This window comes from Podarcis gaigeae (assembly GCF_964106915.1).
Source record: "Podarcis gaigeae genome assembly, chromosome: 1".
Lineage (NCBI taxonomy): Eukaryota > Metazoa > Chordata > Lepidosauria > Squamata > Lacertidae > Podarcis > Podarcis gaigeae.
In genome coordinates this window covers 7,091,155-7,116,019 of record NC_139678.1, presented here as the reverse complement: position 1 = coordinate 7,116,019, position 24,865 = coordinate 7,091,155, and the positions used below count along the sequence as shown (strand labels likewise).

Here is a 24,865-nt window from a genome sequence, read left to right as displayed (position 1 = left end):
AACCACACTTTTGCTGAACCCGGGACTGCTGCAGGATGCTTTGAAACTGATGTGAAAGCTATTGCAACGGGTGTTTTTGTGTGTGCGTGAGAGAGAGAGAGCACTCCTGTGCATGCACAGAGTCTCCAGCCCTCACTAGCTCTCTCTGAACTCTCAACCAATGGATCTTGCTTCCCCCAAGCATTTCAGAGCTGAACGCTTGTAATCAAGAACTGATCCAGAAGTCCAGATTAAGGCATGTTTTCAAAAAGACCCCAGACCCAAAACAAGAAAAGTCTTGCAGTGGGTGCGTCCCCCCAGAAAGTTGTATTTTGCTGCTGCTGTTTTGGGTTTCCAGATGGGTGGGGACAACGAAGGCTCCTTCAATTTTGTTTTTCCGTGTGAGGGGTGGGGTATGTGCGAAGAGTTGTTGGAGGAGACGGTACATTTTCTTGTTATCTGTGTTTGCAGGCTTTCTGGCAAGCATGCTGCAGGAATCTTTGCTGTGGGGATGTTTTCGTTCTCTCGCCTCACATGGCAGTGGTCCATCACGGCAGAGGTTTTCAGCTTAAACAATCTGTTTGTGGGGCTGCTGATGGCTCTCTGCGTGCGCTTCCGGGAGGCTGCGACCGCCAAGGAGAGATCAAAGGTAGACTGTTCGGGATCAAAAGCCATCACGATAGATTATTTCCCTCCCCACCTACACCACTAATGGAAGCAACCCGAGCCTACAAAATTATTATTATTATTATTATTATTATTATTATTATTATTATTATTATTATTTATACCCCACCCATCTGGCTGGGCTTCCCCAGCCACTCTGGGCAGCTTCCAAAGAAATATTAAAATACTGTAATACATCAAACATTAAAAGCTTCCCTAAAGAGGGCTGCCTTCAGATGTCTTCTAAAAGTCTGGTAGTTGTTGTTCTCTTTGACATCTGTTGGGAGGGCGTTCCATAGGGCGGGTGCCACTACTGAGAAGGCCCTCTGCCTGGTTCCCTGTAACTTGGCTTCTCGCAGGGAGGGAACCGCCTGAAGGCCCATGGAGCAGGACCTCAGTGTCCGGGCAGAATGATGGGGGTGGAGACGCTCCTTCAGATATACTGGACCAAGGCTGTTTAGGGCTTTAAAGGTCAGCACCAACACTTTGAATTGTGCTGAGAAACGTACTGGGAGCCAATGTAGGTCTTTCAAGACTGGTGTTATAAGGTCTCGGCGGCCGCTCCCAGTCACCAATCTGGCTGCTGCATTCTGGATTTCAGCCTTCCCAGATGTTTGGACTACAGACCCCATCAGCGCATGGCCGTGACAGCTGGAGATAATGGGAGTTGTAGTCTGAAACATCTGGAAGAAGCTGAGTCTGGGAAGGTTTATCTCGGGCCAAACTGCATACGATGCTTTAAGACACCTGGAGTAGACAAAACTGTCTGCTACTGAGTCAGACCATTGGACATCTAGCTCAATAGTGCCTGCCCTGACTGGCAGCAGCACTCCTGAGGTTCAGATCGGCCTACTTGGAGGTGCTGCCAAGTTTTGAACCTGGGGCCGTCTGCATTTAAAATGCAGGTGCTCTTCCACTAAACCCAGATTTGTTCCTGTAGGAACGCAGGAAACGTCTTCATACCGCCTAAGACTGCTTGTCCATCTAGCCCAGTATAGTCTGCTCGGACAGGCAGCAACTCCTGTGAATATGAGAAGAGCTCGGCTGCCAGATCAGGCCAAAAGCCCATCTATCCCATCATCCCTGCTCTTATTCCCAGAGACTTCCACAACACCTGCTACCTGAGCCTCTTTCTAAACCCAGAGATGGCTGGGAGGTTGCACCAGTGCTGTAGAATTCCCTCCCTGCTGAAATATGAGAGACTCCCATCAGTGTCGGCATTCCGCCGGCTCCTGAAGATGCAAGCCTTCCCTTGAGCAGAATTTCTTGTTTTATTGTTTCAGCTGTTTGTTTTATTTTCACTTGTTTTACTTGTTATGCGTTTTGTTTTTAAAAATAATTCATTGTTTATTTTAAGTATCTTTTTAATGTTGTGTGTTTTAAATATGACTTTATTTTATCGCTGTAAACCATGTAGAAGGCATTTTTGCATATAAACGGTATATAAATTAATAAACGATAATATATGTGCTGCACCAATGAGAGGCATTCTCTCTCTCTCTTTCTAATTAATTTCTCTGATTATGAGAGAAAATGAGGTGGTGGGATTTTAATTTTTTTAATGAAAAATGTGGTGCATGAGTTGAGATGATACTGCCCCAACAGTTTATCTCTGTAGCCTGTCTCACAGTTGAGAGAAGAGACTTAAGCATGTAAGAATTTCTGAAAGGTGGTGCTTTGTCCTGGATCTTAGGCAAGTCAATCAAAAAATTTCATTTTTTGGGTATTTTTGTAACAAAAATCTCACCAACTTTCAGGCTGCCCTCGGTTTTAATTTTTGAAACATTCACACCAAAAGCCCATTTAGTCTTATTTCCCTCAGTGGCCAACCGGTAAAAACAACAGTCTTCTCCCTGTTAATCCCATTTAACCTCAGTCCCTGGTTATTAGGGATGGGGGCAAAATTCAATTCAGTTCACCTCTGAAAGCGATTTTACCTAATTCACACTTTCAGAAACACTATGGCAGGGCTTTCCAATCGATCAACCGCGATCGACTGGTCGATTCCCGGGATGTTAGAGTCGATCACAGTCGATCGCGGGCTCTTTTTCCTTTGCGGGGAAAAAAGAGGATCCAGCCCCGCTGCCTTGCACTGTCCTCCATTCGCGCACGATCGGAAGATGGAGTTTTCATTCTGAGGCTGTTTGTTTCCTGATTGATAGTTTGGTGAGAGTTTTTTCCCTTTCCCCCCTAAAGAAAGCTCAACATTTTATACCTGCCCCTCTAAAAAAGGTGAACAACATTGACTTTCCTCCCTACAAAAAGTTCAACAACTTTGACTTTCGTCCCCCCAAAAACTCAACAACTTTGACCAAATCTCAACAACTCTGATCACTGCCATATTTTTTTCTGTGAGTAGATCGCAGTCCCTGGGAATTGGACGGCCCCGGACTCTGGTAACCGAAACACAGTGATTCTTTGAAATTTGTACTTCTCTGAAATGTGCAATGCAATTCTCCAGCAAAGCATAGCGTGCACAAAAATGCATATATTGGACTGAAGTGTGTATAAAAATCCACAGATTAGTGAGGGGGAGGGGAATTAGGAATGCATTGTTTTAGGAAAATGTCTTTTCAGAAATTGTAATAACAATACTGCTACTAATAAGAATACAGCAATTTATTTATAGCCCATCCATCTGACTATTATATTTCTATATAAAATATTCCCACAAGCATCTGGTTGGCCACCGTGGGAGCAGGAAATTGGACTAGCCAGATCCAGCATGTTCTTCTTACGTTCTGAAAAAAACAATTTAAAAAGCCACGATTAGATGCTCCTTTCGTTTCCTTTTTGCAGATCTGCAAAGCGGGCTCCTTCTGCTGCGGCCTCAGCTTGTGCAACCAGCACACCATCGTCGTCTACGTGATTTGTGTCGTGCTGTGGGTTTTCTCCTGCTTGCTCAGGGAGAGGGTGAGTACCCACAAGTGCACTTTGGAAAGAAGACTTGGGTGGCCGAGAGAGTCTAGGGATGAGCGTGGCCAGACACTCTTCGCAGCCTTCTCCCTGTGGCGCTGTGGTCTAAACCACTGAGCCTCTTGGGCTTGCCGATCGGAAGGTCGGTGGTTCAAATCTCCATGACGGAGTGAGCTCCTGCTGCTCTGTCCCAGCTCCTGCCAACCTAGCAGTTCGAAAGCACGCCAGTGCAAGTAGATAAATAGGTACCGCTCCAGCGGGAAGGTAAACAGCATTTCCGTGCGCTCTGGTTTCCGTCACAGTGTTTCATTGTGCCAGAAGTGGTTTAGTCCTACCGGCCACATGGCCCAGAAAAACTGTCTGCGGACAAACACCGGCTCCCTTGGCCTGTAAAGCGAGATGAGCGCCGCAACCCCAGAGTCACCTTTGTTTTGTTTTGTTTTTAAATAATATTTTATTAAGTTTTAAGAATAACAACAAACAGAAAAGAGAAAAAACACAAGAAAAACATAAAAGCACAAAAATACAAAATTACAAAATACAAAAAATACAGACATTTAACATAAGAAAAAAGAAAAAGAACAAAAAACACACAAAAACAAAAAACAAAAATCCCTCTTTTTAAATTCTCATCTTTGATTCACTTATTTTCCTGACTTCCTCACGCCTCCCTTTTTTGTATCCCTTTAAAAAAATTGTTCAGCAAATTCATATCCAATTAATTTATCTATTATCAATCCAATCTTATTTTTTACCTTGTTGCTAGAACCCCTTCAGTTCATTTCAATGTCATCAACATTCAAAAATTTTACAATGTTTCTGTAAGTAAATTTTAAATTTCCTCCAATCTTCTTCCACCAACTCTTCTCTCTGGTCTCGGATTTCCGCCATTTCCATGTAGTCCATTACTTGCATCTGCCATTCTTCCAGAGTGGGTAGGTCTTGTGTCTTCGAATGCTTTGCGATGAGTATTCTTGCTGCTGCTGTAGCGTACATAAAGAAAGTTCTGTCCCAGGGCAAGTAGCAACCCCAGAGTCACCTTTGACTGGACTTAACTGTCCCAGGGTCCTTTACCTTTTACCTGGGCATGCAGAAAGGGGCAGAGCTTGCCACCCAAAGTTGCAGGAGGGAGATTCTAATAGCTTAGAGGAGGTAACTTGGAACTGGTCCCGTGCAGTGCAACTGAGCGAGTGCAAAATGGAAGACATCTCTGGCTGGTCTGAGGAAGTGCTATCCCCCTTGGGACCTGCCCATAAAAGCAAGCCTAGAGTGAAGGGTCAGGGGGTTTGTCAGTTGGATCCAGGAACCCCCATTATTGTGAGGAGGGGGTGGTTTTGTGATTTTTTTTCCTGTTCTGGGAGAGAGCCAAAGTAGATGCGTGGAGTGTTGGGTGAGAGCCAGGAAGCTGGCAGGTGTCTCAGAAGAAGAAAGAACTGGGAATAGTCCGTATTCATTAGTATTAATGGTTTTATTCTGTGTTTTTGTAACATTATTTGTTGTTTTAGATTTCTATACGCTGCTTGGAAAGGTTTTTGTAACATATTAAAACCATATATAAAAATACAGCCCTTATGTTTTTATATCTGTTGGAAGCTGTCCAGAGTGGCTAGGACAACCCAGTCAGATGGACAGGGGACAAATAATAAAATCATCATCATCATCATCATCATCATCATCATCATCATCCCCATTATCATTTCAGACAGCAAAAAATTGGTCTCTGTTCCCAAGGACCTTACAATCTAGAATGGGTTGCTTGTTATGTATTAAAGTGCAGTTTTTTTAAAAAAAACAAAAACAAAACAACAACAAGCATGCAACCAGTTTTCAAAGGTTCGTTGCCCCTGAACATGGAGGTTCTGGTTTGCTAATAGTTATTGATAAGCACCTTCCTTCAAGAACTTGTCTAACTTTAGCCTCAGAAAGAATGCAATAATCTTTTCAGTTGCCCTGTTAGCTGCGTTTTCCTGTCACAGTAAGCTGTGGTTTGCCATTGTTAGGCTTAGTGGGATGTCTGAACCAGGGATTGTGGGTTCCTCTGCTCCCAAAAAAGCCGTAATGTGAAGCCAAGATTTGTTCTTTACTTACTAATTATGGTGTGAGCAAAAGAAATGATAGTCAGTGCTTCAGACTAAACGCTAAGCTGCAGGCCATGGTTTGTGGTTCCTCTCACCCAGTGGAGAGGACAATCTGTAAACCGTTAACCATGGTTTACTGTGACATGCAAACAGAACCGTTGTCTTTTACAGTTAGACATACACCCATTCTCTTCTGAATCCTTCCGTGTGGCTGTGTCCTGGCACTCCAGAGCTAGAAAAATAAATGGGATCAAGCTATTGACGAAGAGCATGTTGTGTGTTTGTGGGTGGGGGACAAGCCTTAGCTATTTAATTTAATTATGGGCAAAGGCGGTTGCAGGTGGAAAACTAGCCAACTCTGATCATCGCAAAGTGGTTTATCTCCGCATTGCAGCGTTTCCCGCCACCCATGGCACAGTTTCAGTGGCGAAACGCGCCACCAACATGATCTTTTGGGGAGCCTCTAATATTATTCGCTTCACTTTAAAAATTCATCCTGTCATGCAGAAGAGATCAGAGCGATGTCATTTTCCCCGAGTAATCCACGGAGATGGTGCCATTTTCAACATCGCCTTTTCGCGGGGACTTAACGTGCAAATTGAGAGATCAGTTCTGTGTGTGTCAATATATATATATATATATCCATATGTTTCCTTTGCCTTTCCTCCCCAACCCTTGATGTCCAATGGCAAAGTTCCGGCACGACCCCACCAAAATAATCACCGTTGTGCAATTTTATTTTATTTTATTTTATTCTTTTGGTGCAGGAATTGACCCCAGGCCACATGCTAAAGTTGACTTTCTGCTTCCTGGCTGGCTGCCTGCCGTATCTCTACCTACCTGTCTCCTCCTACCTCAACAAAGCGCGCTGGACCTGGGGAGACCAGACAACCCTTAAGGGATTTACGACCCATCTTCTCAGGGAAGAATATGGAACCTTCAATTTGGTAAACCGGGGGTTGGGGGGAGAGGGGCTCCTTTCCGGAGAACAAGATTTCTCTTCTGTATCTTGAGTCCGTGTGGCTCCGAATCTTTTAGATGCACAGCCTGAGATCCTAGTGGCAGAAGAGCTTTAAAAATTGTTATTTCTCAAATAGCGGTTTCGTAGCCCCTGTGCTTCTTCTTCAGGGTGGCTAAACTGCTTGGTAGCTAGAGAAATAAATGTGATTTCCCTTGTGCTGCTTAATCGTAGTTATTTTGTTCCGAAGGGAAAATGAGCAGGTCGGTGAGGCCGTCACAGCTGCGGTGTGACACTCTGCTCTGCTCGTGTCAATGGAAGGGGAAGGCTGAACATATGCAATGAATTGGAGGCATAGCTGTCAACCGTCCCGTATTTAGTGGGAAAGTCCCTTATCCCAGCGCCGTGTCCCGCTGCTATCCCTTATTGATGATGTCCCTTAAATTTCCCGGGTTTCAAAGGAAGCAGCTCCTCTCCCTCCCTCCTTGCCGGCCAGGGAGGAGGGAGGCTCCAGCTGTGTTGCTTGGCTGCGTTGCTCACCCAATAAGGAGTCTAAGAACGACTGGGGGGGTGGAGCTTGCATGCCTTGTGCCGATCAAATCGGCCGCGTTGCCGGGGACTCGCCTTTGCTCAGCGCTTCCCAGTGGAGAGGTGACGGTGGTTTCCCTTGCTGCATCCCCTTTGCCGGGTTGCTGCACTGTGGGAACCACCGCTTGAGGCTTCGTTTGGCTGCTGGCTGGGCTTTCTGCCTTTGGCTCGGAGGGGCTCAGAAGTTGAACATACCTGTGCTCGCAAAATCCCTTATTTTGGCTGCTGATCCCTTATTTTCGAGGCTGCTGGTCCCTTATTTTCAAATCTGAAAGTTGACAGCTATGATTGGAGGTGCCCTGGGCAAGGGGTGTCCAACTGATATCCAGCTGCTAGCAGTTTCCAAAAAGGTAGTGGATTCGGTCCAGAAAATGAGGATAAATCTATCAAGGGCTACGAGCCAAGATGGCTCGGCTCTGCCTCCACGGTTGAAGGCAGCAATGCTTCTGAGCATTGTCTGGAAACAGCAGGAGGGGAGAGGGCTCCTGTGTTCGAATCCTGCTCCCTGGTTTCCCACAGGCATCTGGTTGGCCACTGTGAGAACAGGATGCTGGACTAGATGGGCTGTTGGCCTGATCCTGTAGACTCTCCTCACGTTAGTGGGGCCAGCACCAAGTGACTCTGAGGAAAGTCCGCGATAAGGGAGGACATGGCAGTGGTGCAAAAATTTATGTGTGGAGAAAGTGCATGGGGATTTTTTTCCCCTCTCTCCTTTTCTAGAACTTGGGACCCTCTGATAAAGCTGAATGTTGGCAAATTCAGGACAGGGAAAATAAAGTGTACTTCTGCCCATGGAGTTGGCTCTGACAATATGTAGCGATGGACTCCATTCAAAATCCTGGGATTAACCTCTGGAAAAAGGGGGCAGAAACCTATTGTTGTTTTTTCTTTTCTGTGTAGGCAAAATTAGAGAATGGATCGAGTATGGCTGATATATTGCTGTAAGTGGATCATTTAATTTCTTTCTTGGTCTGGGAGGGCTCATAACAAAATCCTACATTGGTGACTTCTTTTTCTTCTTCTTGGTCAAAGAGACAAACGACTACCAGACTTTTAGAATACGTCTGAAGGCAGCCCTGTTTAGGGAAGCTTTTAATGTTTAATAGGTTATTGTATTTTAATATTCTGTTGGTAGCTGCCCAGAGTGGCTGGGGAAACCCAGCCTGATAGGCGGGGTGTAAATAATAAATTATTAGTATTAGTATTAGTATTAGTATTAGTATTAGTATTATATGTATATCCTTTTTCACTGCTAGGGACTGAAGACAATTGATAAAAACCGGAGCTGCTAAAACATAGGGGAAATAATTTAAAATCCAATTAAACTTTGATAAAATTATATACACACACACATCATACAAATAATTTTAATAAAAGCAGCATGGCACACCAACCCTTTCATGAAAAATGGTCCGTTCCCCAAAGCACATTGGAATAAAAAGGTCTCCATCTGCTGGCAGAAGGATAACAAGGAGGGAGCCAGGCTGGCTTCTCTAGGGAGGAGTTCCAAATATTTGGAGCAGCCACACAGAAGGCCCTCGGGATTATTCGGCTGCAGCAGCCAGCAGCATTTTGACTTCCCACAATACCGCTGGTGTAATAACATTGTTCCAGGGCAGGGAGGCTCAGGATGGTAGATCTCCGTGAATTCTCACAGCTGACCACCTTCATACCTCCTGGAACCAATGTGCAGATTGGAACTTCATTATCCACTGGTCTCTTGTACTTCCCAAACATTTTGACATGTCAGATGTATCGGAATGTACAGTCATACTTTGGGTTACAGACACTTTAGGTTGCGTTTTTTTGGGTTACGGACCCGCCAAAACCCGGAAGTACTGAATTGGGTTATGTTAAGTTGTGGGTGAACATATCAGACGACACAGCGATTCTTCAAACAGCTCTTGTTTATTCACAGGCCAGAACAGAACTGAACTGAAGGGTTCAGCCAGCCTGCTTATATAGAGCTCCAGTACAACGCAACAGTAACCATTTTCTAAAACTATCCAATCACTGAATGTCACTTTCAATCCCTTATTTGCATAACTATCTACAGTATCCCCCTGCTGGACCAGGGTGAGAACTTCAGTACATAACAGGTTACTTCCGGGTTTCGGAGGTCATGCATGCACAGAAGTGCTAAATCGCGCTTTGTGCATGCGCAGAAGCCCCGAATCGCAACCCTTGCAGACACACCACTGTGGGTTGCAAACGCTGCAGGTTGCGAACATGCACCCCGCACGGATCATGTTGGCAACCCGAGCGTCCACTGTATTTAAAAATGAAAATACTGATGTAACGTTGGACATGCATGTTTTGAAAGAAGATGAGTTTAACAATCTTTAAACACATCTTTGAGAGGAATAATTTGCAGATGGGGACACGGGTGGCGCTGTGGGTTAAACCACAGAGCCTAGGACTTGATGATCAGAAGGTTGGCGGTTCAGATCCCCGCAACGGGGTGAGCTCCCGTTGCTTGGTCCCTGCTCCTGCCAACCTAGCAGTTCAAAAGCACATGAAAGTGCAAGTAGATAAATAGGTACCGTTCCTGTGGGAAGTTAAACGGCATTTCTGTGTGCTGCTCTGGTTTGCCAGAAGTGGCTTAGTCATGCTGGCCACATGACCCGGAAGCTGTACACCGGCTCCCTCAGCCAATAAAGCGAGATGAGCACCGCAACCCCAGAGTTGGTCATGACTGGACCTAATGGTCAAGGGTCCCTTTACCTTTACCTTTAATGTGCAGATGAATATGGCAATTAGACGGTGTAGACGTCAGGGAAACCACAATTGAATTTGACGCAGGTTGCGTCACTTCACCCTGAAACACCGTGGGAACTAGCGCCCAAATATTCATTGGAACCTCGGGCAAAATACGTCTTTAAAGGGTGGCCCAGGGCAGGTGTCAACTGTGGGCCATGCAGGGCCCCAGCAACTGCCCAAGCCTGCCTTGTTGCATAACCTAGTCTTCCCAATTGTCAGAATAGGACATCATTACTTCCACTCCATGGCTCCTGAGACCCCGTGATTTTCCTGCCAGCGGTTGTACTGCCGTGATTTATGGATGCATTGATTTGACCGCTGTTGCAACACCTGCTTTTAGCTATTGCACTACTAATATTTTGACTTTTGATGCCTTGGCAGTTTCCAAGTGTCTGACATGAGGACGGAGCTCTCCGCTATCACCCAAGCCCTTGCAATCATCGCGTGTTTGTGTGCAGCAGTGAGGTAGCGGCAGGTTTTTGTGGGTTTACTCTTCAAAAGGTTGTGGGCTGTATTCTCCTCGCTTGTGCGTTGATGCAACCCAGGCCTTTGTGGGGAGTTTGGACCGCTCCCTTATTGTACCGATTAGTGATTTTATGGCTGTGTAGCTGATTTATTTTATTTCACTGCAGTCTTTGTATTCCACCCTGGGAACCTGGTTTGAAGCGTAGTTTTAGCGATTACATTAAAAATAATGATTTAAGCCAACGGAAACCACCTTTTGCCTGGCCCTCTTTGGAATCACATCTTTCGTGATGTTAGTTTTGTGTGCTGCATCTTCTGCCGTTCTTCCATTAAAACGCAGCTTTGTCTTTTGCATTTTTCCACCTTAATCACTCTCCTAATCGCAGTCTCTCTCCCCTCTCCTCCTCCTCTAGGCCCAAGATGGAGAAACCACAGTTAGTCTGGCTGTTCACTTCAATGCTCTTCGCCTATTCATTTTTCTTTGCTTGGAGAGCAAATCTGGATATTTCAAAGCCGCTGTTTAAAGGAGTGGTATGTTTGCTTTCAAGGTTGCTGTTTATGTTGTTTTTTTAAAAAAAACAAAATACACGGTTTTAATTTAATTTAAAGCTTATTTCAGGATTTAGCAAATGCTCTGTGATATCTGAGCAGAGAGATGAATGCCTGGGAGAGGGAGAGAAAAGTTCAGGAAAAAGAAGTATTTTTCCATTCCCCCCAAAGCCCATTTCTTTGGGGGGGGGGGTGAGTCTGGAAAAGAATGAAAAAAGCAAAGCACTGTGACATGTGAAAGGCTGTAGAAGTTTGTTTCAATCTGGGCAAACTTTCAGCTTTTAGAAAGTCTGTAATAGATACGGTGACAAATACGAAGAAGCAAAAAGAGAAACCGATAGTAATATCTCAGATAACGAGACTGATTAAATTTATAGTATTCATCAACTCTTGGGTCTTTCTCTTTCTCGCAGAAAACATGTTATGGACATGAGTGCTGTATCTCTGCTTGACTTTGTTGAGGACTGGAGAAAACCTAATAATTTTCAGCATACATTATACTTTTCTCTTTTTTCTATAATGTTGATGTGTTCCCTTGTTTTTATTGTTTTATGCCTGTTCCTTATAAACTTGCAAAATGAAAAAAGATGCCAGGCTGTAACTAAAATGACATGCAACTAAAATTTAAACCTGAAAATTGCACCTGTCCCAGGTAGAGATTACCTTCTTTGCTGATGATGCTAGGGATTGGACCTCGGGCTTTCTGCACATGCTTTGCCAGTGAGCTGTGGCCCTTCCTCTAGATTTCGGAAAATCGAAAGACCATCTCCTAGGTCTATATTCACCAAAGCTGAACTCCATGCAGCGTTTTGCAAACATGCATTATGTTGGAGATTTGCAGTCAAACCTAACAGTGCTAGTTAGTATGTGAAGGGGTTAAGGACCACAGAGTTCTCAATTACTAGAGCAGCCTCTGTGATGTCACATCCCTTCTTCTCCAAGGAGGGAGGAAGTAAGCCTTGTTTCCTGTTCCTTTCTCTGTCTCTCTTTCACGCTGCAAGCAAGGAAGCAGAAATACATCGACTTTGTTCTCTGCCTCTCATATGTATCTGAGGCTGCTTTGCTGTATATATTTCAGCTAAGCACATTTACCTGCATTTTATTGTTGCTACTAAGGAAAATTCAACTCTGAGACCTAGCGACTGTAAGTAAAACATTTTAAACTTACCTTGCAGTCTGTGGTCTTAAGGCCAGGTGCCTTAAGAGCTGGGATGTATTAAAAAGGTTAAAAAACCTATTCTTAGGCGTCAGTAAATCTGCCTGACAGTGAGATTTAAACTCCACTACTTGGTCTCTTTATCTGCAAGCCCTGCATTTTAAAAACAGGCACAAGCCATTTTGTGTTAATCCAAACACAGGGGTCTCTAGAGAATCAGTTATAATTAATATATCCTTACTATAATACCTAGGATAGCTCAGTTGGTGGAGCATGAGCCCCACGTTGGGCAAAAGATTCCTGCATTGCAGGGGGTTGGACTAGATGACCCCCGTAGTCCCCTCCAACTCTGCATTTCTATGAGTCTAATACCCATCACATTTCTACACAGTTGGGGAAATGCTGTCTGTCTGTCGTTTTGCAGGTCGAACGATTCTGGATGCAGAGCAATGCGGTGGTTGCTGTTCTAGCCGGCCTCGGTTTCTCCTCGCTTTTCTCTTTTGCAGAGGGGTTAGCTGGAAGCAGGCGAGTGCTTCGCTGCCTGGAATGGCTTCTTGCTGCCGTTCTGGTTACCGGGCAAATCTACTCTAATTACAGGTAACTGCAAGAAAGAGCACAATGGGTTCAGCTTTGCAGAGTGTGCTTAAAAGTCCAATTAGCGTCGTGTTCATTTCCCACTGTTCCCTCAAGTGGTTCAGGGCAGGCACACCTGCTTCTCGCTTCCTTATTTAGCCACGCAACTCATGTTGTAAGGAGGCACCGTTTTCTGTTCTGCCTTGTATCCATCGCATGCAGCACCGCTTCCATTCCACTGCAGTTCGCCTTTTGCCAAATGCCACGTTATTCATCTCGCTGCCCCGCTGCTACATGTCATTCCACCCTATGCAAAGGAAAAGGAATGCAAACAGGGAGGGGGACGTAATCAGTTACATATCAGAAGGAGCAGGAACAACATATCCTGAACTGGTTTGATTTCCATTCTGGACATGTGACATGTAAGCAAACATCAGCCATTTCCCCGTCTGTTTCCATTGAAATTGTCTGATGTCCCTATTCACAACACCCTTGCCAGATAGGTTAGGCTGAAAGATAGCAATTGGCCTATTTATTACTATTACTATTACTATTACTACTACTACTACAGGTTTTTTTATTCTTTTATTCGTACCCAGCCACTCTAGGCAGCTCCCAACAAAATACAGTGGTTCTTCGGGTTAAGAACTTAATTCGTTCCGGAGGTCCGTTCTTAACCTGAAACGGTTCTTAACCAGAAGCACCACTTTAGCTAATGGGGCCTCCCGCTGCCACCTGAAGCAAGGTTCTTAACCTGAGGTACTATTTCTGGGTTAGCGGAGTCTGTAACCGGAAGTGTATGTAACCCGAGGTACCACCGTATTCACAATGAAACATCAACCATTAAAAACTTCCCTATACTGTACAGAGAGCTGCCTTCAGATGTCTTCTAAAAGTCATATAGTTGTTTATCTGTTTGACATCCGACGGGAGGGCGTTACACAGGGTGAGCACCACTACTGAGAAGGCCCTCTGCCTGGTTCCCAGTAGCTTCACATCTCACAGGGAGGGAACCACCAGAAGGCCCTTGGAGCTGGACCTCAGTGACCAGGCTGAACGATGAATGTGGAGACGCTCCTTCAGGTATACAGGGCCTAGCGTGGATCAGAACCCAGGTCTCCCTTCTTGTAGTCCAATCATCTTGCTACGCTAGCTCTTGCTTAGAACCCTTTAAGACTTCGCACTGCTTGGGCAGGATGGGAGCGTCTTCAAAAAAGTGCCACCTGGGACCTTATTATTAGCAAAAACGCTGCATCAGGGCAGTGCCGGATTTACATATAAGCTAAACAAGCTATAGCTTAGGGCCCCACTCTCTTGGGGGCCCCCCAAAATTATGAGTCTTTGGAAATTTTCTTTCTAAAGGAACTTTTGTTATTGCCAAATGCCAATGTGTTTGCATTAAGTTTGCTATGAATAAAAAATCATTTTAAGTTAGAGCTTAATAATTAATTTACTATTAATATACAGGGTGAGGTCCCATGGATACAGAGTACACATGTTTCACGGGGCCTCTTTTAAAAGACTCACCCTGTACTTCTTCTTAATTGTATTTCACTATTAATATAAAAAGGTAAAGGGACCCCTGACCATTAGGTCCAGTCAGGGACGACTCTGGAGTTGCGGCGCTCATCTCGCTTTATTGGCCGAGGGAGCCAGGGTACAGCTTCCGGGTCATGTGGCCAGCATGACTAAGCCGCTTCTGGCGAACCAGAGCAGCGCACGGAAACACCTTTTACCTTCCCGCCAGAGCGGTACCTATTTATCTACTTGCACTTTGATGTGCTTTCGAACTGCTAGGTTGGCAGGAGCTGGGACCGAGCAACGGGAGCTCACCCTGTTGCGGGGGATTCGAACCGCTGACCTTCTGATCAGCAAGTCCTAGGCTCTGTGGTTTAACTCACAGCGCCACCTGCATCCGTCCACTATTAATATACTTCTTCTTAATTGTATTTCAGTTCAACAATTACTTTGATAAAATACATATTTTGTTATGTGCAAATGGCTTGAGATACCCATTAGGTCCATAAATTACCATATAGCATATATTCAGCACACAAAAAAGTGACAATTTGTTGTTGACAAAGGACAGCTGGACGTATGCAGGGCCCCAGTACCTTCAGTAGCTTAGAGCCTCATCAAACCTAAACCCAGCCTTTCATCAGGGCATCAAAACTAGTTCCACCATTGATCATCCAAAGCTGCCGTCTGCTGAATGAGATGATTGGCTCTATTTAGGCCAGGGAATCTTTGCTCCTCCGTATGTTTTAAATGCAACTCCCAACATCAGATGCTGGCTGGACCTTCTGCGAGATTCACTCCAACAGGTCCTCCATTTCTGGTCGAGTTCATCTCTGCCTGCTGAAGGGATGCGGAGCCTTGTTCCTTTGCAAACTCCTTTGCCAGAGGAAGTAATTATTATTATTATTATTATTATTATTATTATTATTATTATTATTATTTATATCGCGCCCTCCCCAGCCAAAGCTGCGCTCAGAGTGGCTAACATCATACAAGTAAGACAATGCATAAAACAAGCGATCAATAAATTAAGATACATCCCACAATTAATTCAGTAGTGATGCCCACCAATTTGCTTGGCTTTTATAATAATAATAAATTTCTATTTATACCCCGCCCTTCCCGGTTCAGAAAACCAGGCTCAGGGCGGCTAACAACAAATTTAAAACACTTAATTGATGCAACAAAAAACAGCATAAAATACAGTATAAAATGTGAATAACAATAAATTCAGGATTCAAAAATCAATTTAGGGGGGAAACCCATCCAATAAACATTAGATAATCACCAGGTCTAGACAGATTCATGGAGGAGAGGGCTGTTGATGGATACCAGCCATGATGCCTGTTCTCTTCTCTGCACTGTTGGAGGCAGCAATGATTCTGAATGCCAGTTTCTGGAAACCACAGGAGGGAAGAGTGCTGCTTTTGAGTGCGAATCCTGCCTCCTGGTTTCACACAGGCAACTGTTCATCCATTGTGGGAACAGGAGGCTGGACTAGATAGATAGGAGGCTGGACCTGATCCGGCAGACTCTATATATATTCTTATGGAAATTAATGTCAGGGAAGTTTTGGGGATTTTCTTGCCTTCCTCTGCCCTCTGCATTCCTTTTTCTTGCCTCTTACAGATAATACGCCTGAGGGCAGGGCCTGTGTCATTTTTCTACGGGACCGGCTCTCCTGGTCTGCCCCGCAGAGGACCTTAATGTCCATGAATAACCATAGTTTAGAGGTCCCGGGCCCTAAGGAAGTCAGACTATCCTCCACCAGGGCCAGGGCCTTCTCAGTGATGGCTCCAACCTGGTGGAATACTCTGTCCCACGAGACCAGGGCCCTGCAGGATTTAACTTCCTTCCATCGAGCCTGTAAGACAGAGCTATTCCGCCTGGCCTTTAGTTTGAATTCAGCCTGATCTTTTATTTCCCTTCCCTTCCCTTCCCTCCCCTTTTATGAAGATCACCCACTCTGAGACACCACAGCTAATTCTCCCCTGGCCTCCTCGCTGGCCCAAGTAGGACCAATTCAGCCAGCTAGCCCTGTTTTTATACTGTATTTTATGCTGCTTTTATAATTAAGTGTTTTAAATGTGTTGTTAGCCACTCCGAGCCCAGGTTTTGAACCGGGAAGGGCGGGGTATAAATAAATTTATTATTATTATTATTATTATTATTATTATTATTATTATTATTATTGCATTGCCTATAGAAAATGTCAGGTCCTTAATAAACAAACATTAAGCTGCCCGGTGGCCTGTCATTGCTCATTGGAAGGGTTTGCAAATGCTACAAATCCTGGGATTCAAAGACAAGCTGTGTCTCCCACTCCTGTCTATCTAGCTGAGCTACTTGGGGATGGACTAAAAGCAACACAAAACAGCTTTCCCTTTTCTTTCCCATTATCTCTTTCTGCCCAGCGTCTGCGACCAAAGCCGCAACTACGTCGTCGACCGCTTTGCGAGGAACCTTTTGTCCTCCATGCCTCCGGATGCCATCGTCCTGCTGAGAGGGGACTTGCCCGGCAATTCTCTCCGTTACCTCCATTATTGTGAGGGAGTGAGACCTGACGTTACCTTGGTGGATCAAGAAGTAGGTGGAAAGCGAGGTTTGCATGCTTTACAGAGTGTGGGATGACAGTTCCTTGCAAGGCATGGGAACAAAAAAAGCTGCTGTGCTGGCCAGACATTGGTCCATGTAGCTCAGTCTTGCTGGTGCCGAGAGCAGTTTAAACCAGAGTTTCAGGTCAGGCAGGTGACACTCATGGCCAGGGCCAGATTTAGGTTTGATGAGGCCCTCAGCTACTGTAGGTAATGGGGCCCTTGATATATCCAGCTGTCCTTTGTCAACAACAAATTGCCACTGGTTTTTGTGTTAAATATATGCTATATGTGAATTCGTGGACCTAATAGGTATCTAAAGCCATTTGGACATAACAAAAAAATGTATTTTATCAAAGTAATTGTTGAACTGAAATACGATTAAGAAGAAGTATATTAATAGTGAAACACAATGTTTTAGGGGTTGTTTTTAAAAGTCTGCAACGGATTAATCCGTTTTGCATTACTTTCTATGGGAAAACACCGATCCTCTGGTGACTCGCCTCTCCTGGCCTGGAGGCGAGCACTCCTCCTGCGGGAACTTAGTTCCCTCCGCCTATCTGCCCTGAGCCTCTGCAGCTCAGGAGAGGCTGGAGGGTTACCAGATCCAGAGGCAACCTCAGCTTCCCCTGACGGGGCTGAGAGTGGAGCACCTGCAGGCAATGGGTCCTCCATCACCTCAGGGGCCAGAGCAGACTCAGCTGGTGCCTGCACCTGAGGATCCAGCACAGGTGAGGACCCTTCAGGCTCATGCCCCAGCCCTGGCTCAGCTGGTTCTGGAAGCGAGGAATCCTGTTCAGGCTGGGATCCCTCCGGTTCAGCATCTGAGTCCAAATCCCAGGCCATCACAGCAGCCTTAGTGTCAGGTTTTAGGTATGTTTATTTACATCGATGGTGCTTCGGGTCGGAGAAGCCCACAGGCCTCGTCTTTAATTTCATCTTGTCTTGCCTGCCCTAGATGATGACTTACCACTGGTACTTACTGAAGATGTCAAAACATTTGCCTGGCGTCATTTTTCCTGGGAACCGGTGGAATCCTCTGGAAGGGACACTGCCCGATGGGACGACCACATTTAATCTCCATCACTTTCTCAAAGTAAATAAACAGTAAGCATTCCTGTTCACATAATGGCATTCCTTTTTCCCATAAAAATTGCATCAGTTGCTTTCTCAAATTGCTCTGTGTTAGGGGAGGCTAATCTCCCACCTGGGGCCCTTATTGGGACCATCTAAGCATTTTTGTGTGTCCCCAAAAACTACTCACCCGCCCCAAGTTTGATAGCAGCGGCAAAATTTTTTTTTAAATAAAAATTAGACTTCTGGTGTCACCACACATAAAGCTCTGATTCTTCCTGGGCTCATTAAAAAATAAAGTTAACCACCCTTGCTTTCTATAGCATATGAACCTGCAATCCAAAGTACAGCTTTCCTCCTGAACAGTCATGTTTACATCAAGAATGGGTATAGGTGTGTGTTGTGTGTATGTATATATGTTGAGCACACACATGTTTTTGTTGTGATTATAATTCATCACCTACCTTCACCCTAATGATGTCCCAGGGTGGGTTACAGCAAAACTATTGAAATAATAATAATAATAATAATAATAATAATAATAATAATAATAATAATAATAATATAATATTTCTACTTGGCCCATCCATCTGGGTCTCCCCAGCCACTCTGGGCGGCTTCCAACAGAAGGTTAAAAATACATTAAAACATCAGTTATTAAAAACTTCCCAAAACAGGGCTGCCTTTAGATGTCTTCTAAATTTCAGGTGGTTGTTTATTTCCTTGACATCTGATGGGAGGGTGTTCCATAGGGCGGGCGCCACTGCCTGGTTCCCTGTAACTTTGCTTCTCACAATGAGGCAACCTCCAGAAGGCCCTCAGAGCTGGACCTCAGTGTCTGGGCAGAACGATGAGGGTGGAGACGCTCCTTCAGGTATACAGGACCGAGGCCGTTTAGGGCTTTAAAGGTCAGCACCAACACTTTGAAATGTGCTCAGAAATGTACTGGGAGTATTGAAAACAGTTTAAAAATAAATATTTCAGAAATAAGATGGGTCCTTAAAAATAATGAGTTGGTGGTACTTCACACAAATTCTTTTGTTGGTGTAATGTATTTCTGGCCATGTTTTCAAAGTGTGTTGTCAGTCGCTTGGAGACATTTGCATAACAAAGAACTAAGAAGTCTTAACAGAATCATAGAGTTGGAAGGGAACCCCAAAGGTCATCCAGCCCAACCCCCATCAAACAGCTCTTGCTGTCAGAAAGTTCTTCCGTATGTTTAGTCTGTTAATAAGAATAGCTATATCCTTGCAATTATTGGTTTTCTGTGGAGGGCTGTGTACATATTGGTTACCAGTCTTTTTCTGAGCTCAGTTCAAAGTGTTGAGTTTTGGCCGTTGAAGCCAGGATGTGACCCGAGTACCTTGCAAATCGTCTCTCTACCCTCTCCTCATTCCCCAATGATCCTGAGATGGCACACCTTTTTATTGCACAGCAGAAGGCAAAATATATGTTCTGTGTTGCTCTAGAGTGACCGTAAGTTACAGGAAGGTGTGTGTCAGTTGTGTTCAGTGTTGGAGCACATGACCTGCAAGGTCCTCTGAGTCTTTAATTTTATGGTGAGAGCAGACTAAAGATTTCTCTAGTCCAGCAACCTCTTCTCCACAGATTCTAAATTGCTGTGGGAAGTCTAGCCTAATTGATCACTCTCTTAACAGTTTTAATTGTTAAAATCTGCCTTCTGCATGTGGTGGTTTCCTTGTTACCCAGAACCAAGCTACATTGTTGACATACAAGAGGCCTCTATCAGTATTGACATTCTGCCAGCTCTTAAAGTACCCATGTTTAGACGAGCGTTCCCTCTGTTCTCTTAACTTTAACCCCCTGCTGTGAATGTTTTAATTGCTGCTTTAACAGAGCACATTGCAGTAAATCCAATCTTGAATGCAAATTAATAAATAATATTGGTGGTGGTGATTTTTTTGCAGCTCTAGTTTCCCATTTCCCATGGTCTGTCAGAAAAAATAAAGAATAAATCAAAACAGGAATTTGTTTCAAAATGGGAGGGTTTCAAAGAATATCTGAAAAATAAATATAGTAGTTTAAATTCTGTTGCAGCATTCGAGGAACTTCAGTAATAGTTGCAAGGTAGATATAAGAAATTAGATATATTAAGAGTAAGTTTAATTATGATAAAAGTGTGTATTGGCAATAAGTAATATGAAATCGAAATATGGAATAGATGGTTGGGTCTTTAGTGTTAAGACCAATATATGTTTTATTGTTTGCTAAGAAAATTATGTGTCTATGGTTATTCTAGTGTGTAATTTGGTATTTGTGGTTTTTTTTTGTTTTTTCTTGCTGTATCAATAAAAATCTTTTTTTAAAAAAAAATTCCCATTTGTATTTTGTTGGGTTTTTTTTGTTTTTGTGTGTGGCTTGTTTGCAACAGCAAAGAAACCTTTGTCTGCATTGGGCTCCACGAAGGTGACCCCACCTGGAAGAAAAGCCACTCCCTTTGGCCGTGGGGCTGTTGCGAGAAGCTGGTGCCTTCAGAAACTCCCTTCGACCCCAGAGAGTGGATTGAGAGAACCGGAAACCTCTATAACTGGAGCGAGGAATATGGGAGGTGAGAACAGCAGAACTGGTGGCAGGGTTTGAAAGTTCGCAAACCTGGATGAGGAACTTGGGTGCAGTTACATCTGGCCTAGTTGCCCCCAATCTTCCTTGGCTATCGTAGCTCTTGAGCCATGATGTTGGCCTCAGAAATGGGGGGTGGGTGGTTTATACCGTATTTTTCACTCCATAAGACACACTTTTTTCCTCCTCCTAAAAAGTAAGGGGAAATGTCTGTGCGTCTTATGGAGTGAATGTGTGGTTGGTCGCTGGCTCCCTTTCCGGCCCTGAACCCTTGCCCAGGCCTCCACTGTTGAATGTTCTGCAGAAGGAGGCTGTTTGTTTCCCCAGCAACATGTGACTGGCTGATTAGATTATCTGTCTGGAAACTGTAGAAACAGCTCCCTTTCCTTTCCTAAAGAAGCTGCAGAACTGTGAGTTGAACTATTGGCAAAACCTATTGGTGTTTCGCAACTTTCCGACTAGTTGCAGGACTTTAGCCAGATCTAGCAGAGTAAACGCAGAATCCGCGGAAGCAATTGGCGACTTGGCTGCAGACAGGATAGACGAAGCAGGAACCAGGAACTTGTAGTTAGGTGTTTATTATATACAGTGGACTATTTACAGGAACAGAATCTTTAGCTAGCTCTCTCTGACAAAACTCTCAACTCCTACACTGAACGACACAGAACTCTGAACCTCTAAACTATGAACACTGAACTAACACATTCCAGTTAGTAGGACATTAATTATCACTCCCTTGAGAGAGCTTGACCAATCAGGGAGCTGTCTCCATGTCTCTGTTATCACCAAGCAAACTTACTCCTTCAGATTGCCTTCTGGCTATCTGCCAAACCTTAACTGACTCTGTGAGTAGCTGCACGTATACAGTTTCCCAACAACCCATAAAAACAGGATTTTTTCCCTTTGCAAAGTAAGCTCAACAACTTTGAGCTGATCCTCAAAAAAGGGGCTTTTCCCCTTTGCAAAAGAAGCTGCAAAACTTTGAGCTGATCCTCAAAAAACAAAACAAAACAGGGCTTTTCCCCTTTGCCATGTCATTACATGTCATTACAGAGGAGGCAGGTTTAGTCGTTGTCTGAGGACTATTCCTGCCTCCAGGTCTGGTCCTGACCGGATGAATACTAGAATCAGCAAGGGATACCCACATGACCTGAAAGTGTTGCTGTGCAATGCCAGGTCAATGATTCATAAGACCACTGCCATCCATGACTTGATCATGGATGGAGGACTTGACCTGGCATGTGTAACAGAGACTTGGTTGGATGAAGCAGATGGGCCTGTCCTTGCCGCTGCTTGTCCACCAGGTTTCTCTTACGCACAGCAACCCAGGTCATGTGGGCGGGGAGGGGGGGTTGCAGTGATTTTTAGGAAGTCATTAGTTTGCACCAGGCGTCCTATTGGGAAGACCCAGTTTTCTGAGTGCATGTTCTGGAAGTTGGGCAATAGGGGCAGTACAGGATTCATTTTGGTGTACCGACCTCCCCGCTGCACCAAGGATTCCCTGCCCGAGCTGCTTCAGGTCGTGGCGGATGTTCTCCTGGAGACACCTAGCTTGGTTGTCCTAGGGGATTTTAACATCCATGCCGACACGACCTTGCAAGGGGCCGCTCGGGACTTCGTGGAAAGCATGGCCTCCATGGGGCTGTCCCTGAATAAGTCTGGCCCAACCCATAGCCGGGGACATGCCTTGGACCTGGTGTTTACCTCTACGGATGTTGGTGATCTGACACTAAGTAAAAGTGAAACGAAAGAAGTGCCATGGTCAGACCACTTCCTGGTGCAACTGGACTTCTCTGTGACCCTTCCCCTCTGCAGGGAGGTGGGACCGATTCGGATGGTCCGCCCCCGCCACTTAATGGATCCAAATGGTTTCCAGAGAGTGGTAGGGGATGCTTTATCCCATGTTGATGGCCTTTCAGCCGATTCCCTGGTGGCCCGCTGGAATGTGGAGTTAACCAGGGCTATTGACTGTTTGGCTCCGAAGTGCCCTCTCCGATTGCATGGAGCCCGGAGAGCCCCGTGGTTTTCCACGGATCTGAGGGCAATGAAACAATCGTTGAGACGGCTAGAGCGCCGGTGGCGGATAACTCATTCTGAATCTGACCGGACACAGGTTAGAGCTCAACGTCGAGCCTACCAAGTGGCGATAGTGACGGCGAAGAAGACTTTCTTCACCGCCTCTATTGCATCTGCAGAAAACAGCAGCAGGAGACTCTTTCAGGTGGTTCGCAATTTAGCGGAACCACCTGTAACATCGGGGCCCAGTACGGGCCACATGTTCTCCTGCAATGATTTTGCAAATTTTTTTGCAGATAAAATCGCTCAGATTCGGGAAGAAGTAGACTCCACCGTGGGAGCAGGGCCAGGGTGGGAGAGTGCTAGAGTCCTGTCTGGTCAAGTTGTGTGGGATCAATTCCAATCTGTTACCTCCGAGGATGTGGACAGGCTGCTTGGACGAGTGAAGCCAACCACCTGTCTCCTGGATCCTTGCCCATCCTGGCTTATAAAAGCTAGCCGGGAAGGACTGGGCGATGGGCTTCGTGGGGTGGTGAAGGCTTCTCTCCGTGAGGGAGCCTTCCCAGACCCGCTGAAAGAGGCGATTATTAAACCGCTTCTTAAAAAACCATCTTTAGATGCGGCCACGATGGCCAATTATCGCCCAGTCTCAAACCTTCCATTCTTGGGCAAGGTGATTGAGCGAGTGGTTGCTGAACAACTCCAGGCACGCCTGGAAGAAGCGGACCATTTGGATCCCTTCCAGTCGGGATTCAGGCCTCATCATGGGACTGAAACTGCCTTGGTCGCACTGGTTTATGATCTCCGGCAGGCTAGGGACAAAGGTTAGAGCTGTTTCCTAGTTCTGCTGGATCTCTCAGCGGCGTTTGATACCATCGACCATGACATCCTTCTGGACCGTCTTGAGGGGCTGGGAGCTGGGGGCACTGTCATACAGTGGTTCCGCTCCTTCCTCCTGGGCCGTGTTCAGAAAGTGGTGGTGGGGGATGAGTGTTCAGACCCCTGGGCTCTCACTTGTGGGGTGCCTCAGGGTTCTTTCCTCTCCCCCATGCTTTTCAACACCTACATGCAGCCTCTGGGAGGGATCATCAGGAGGTTTGGGCTGGGTGTTCATCAGTATGCAGATGATACCCAGCTCTACCTCTCTTTTAAATCAGAACCAGTGAAGGCGGTGAAGGTCCTGTGTGAGTGTCTGGAAGCGGTTGGAGGATGGATGGCGGCTAACAGATTGAGGTTGAATCCTGACAAGACAGAAGTACTGTTTTTGGGGGACAGGAGGCGGGCAGGTGTGGAGGATTCCCTGGTCCTGAATGGGGCAACTGTGCCCCTGAAGGACCAGGTGCGCAGCCTGGGAGTCATTTTGGACTCACAGCTGTCCATGGAGGCACAGGTCAAATCTGTATCCAGGGCAGCTGTTTACCAGCTCCACCTGGTACGCAGGCTAAGACCCTATCTGCCTGCGGACTGTCTCGCCAGAGTGGTACATGCTCTGGTTATCTCCCGCTTGGACTACTGCAATGCGCTCTACGTGGGGCTACCTTTGAAGGTGACCCGGAAACTACAACTAATCCAGAATGCGGCAGCTAGACTGGTGACTGGGAGCGGCCGCCGAGACCATATAACACCGGTCTTGAAAGACCTACATTGGCTCCCAATACGTTTCCGAGCACAATTCAAAGTGTTGGTGCTGACCTTTAAAGCCCTAAATGGCCTCTGTCCAGTATATCTGAAGGAGCGTCTCCTCCCCCATCGTTCTGCCCGGACACTGAGGTCCAGCGCCGAGGGCCTTCTGGCGGTTCCCTCACTGCGAGAGGCCAAGTTACAGGGAACCAGGCAGAGGGCCTTCTCGGTAGTGGCGCCCGCCCTGTGGAATGCCCTCCCATCAGATGTCAAAGCGATAAACAACTACCTGACATTCAGAAGACATCTGAAGGCAGCCCTGTTCAGGGAAGTTTTTAATATGTGACATTTTAGTGTATTTTTCATCTCTGTTGGAAGCCGCCCAGAGTGGCTGGGGAAACCCAGCCAGATGGGCGGGGTACAAATAATAAATAATAATAATAATTATTATTATTATTATTATTATTATTATTATTATTATTATTATTTGCAACAGAAGCTGCACAACTGTGAACAGATCCCCCCAAAAATGGGGCTTTCCCCCTTTCCTCCTCTAAAAACTAGGTGCCTCTTAGGGTCAGGTGCGTCTTATGGAGCGAAAAATACAGTACGTTACACCAGACTTCCCCGGGAGCTTTGGACTACAATTCCCATCAGCCCCAGCAAGCATGGTCCAGTGGTCAAGGGTGATGGAAATTGTAACCCAGCAACATCCACATGGCTATGTTACAGGCAAAACATTAAAGGCGTTTTAAAAATCAAGCTTCTAGTCCTT

At 45.5% G+C, this 24,865-nt stretch overlaps 1 protein-coding gene across 3 annotated transcripts in view; it reads left to right on the top strand.

Moving 5' to 3' along the window:
- TMEM260 (transmembrane protein 260) overlaps positions 1-24,865 on the top strand; it is a 412,749-nt gene that overhangs the window by 33,514 nt on the left and 354,370 nt on the right. For all 3 annotated transcript variants that reach the window (XR_014563091.1, XR_014563092.1, XM_083734110.1), the window contains exons 4-13: positions 451-628; positions 3,445-3,558; positions 6,407-6,586; positions 8,086-8,126; positions 10,327-10,410; positions 10,824-10,941; positions 12,540-12,712; positions 16,621-16,792; positions 17,759-17,907; positions 20,267-20,443. Coding sequence is in view for 1 of the 3 variants with exons in the window: in XM_083734110.1 (XP_083590236.1) it covers positions 451-628; positions 3,445-3,558; positions 6,407-6,586; positions 8,086-8,126; positions 10,327-10,410; positions 10,824-10,941; positions 12,540-12,712; positions 16,621-16,792; positions 17,759-17,907; positions 20,267-20,443 (1,386 nt within the window). In the remaining 2 variants the exon portion in view is untranslated. The remainder of the gene's footprint in view (positions 1-450; positions 629-3,444; positions 3,559-6,406; positions 6,587-8,085; positions 8,127-10,326; positions 10,411-10,823; positions 10,942-12,539; positions 12,713-16,620; positions 16,793-17,758; positions 17,908-20,266; positions 20,444-24,865) is intronic.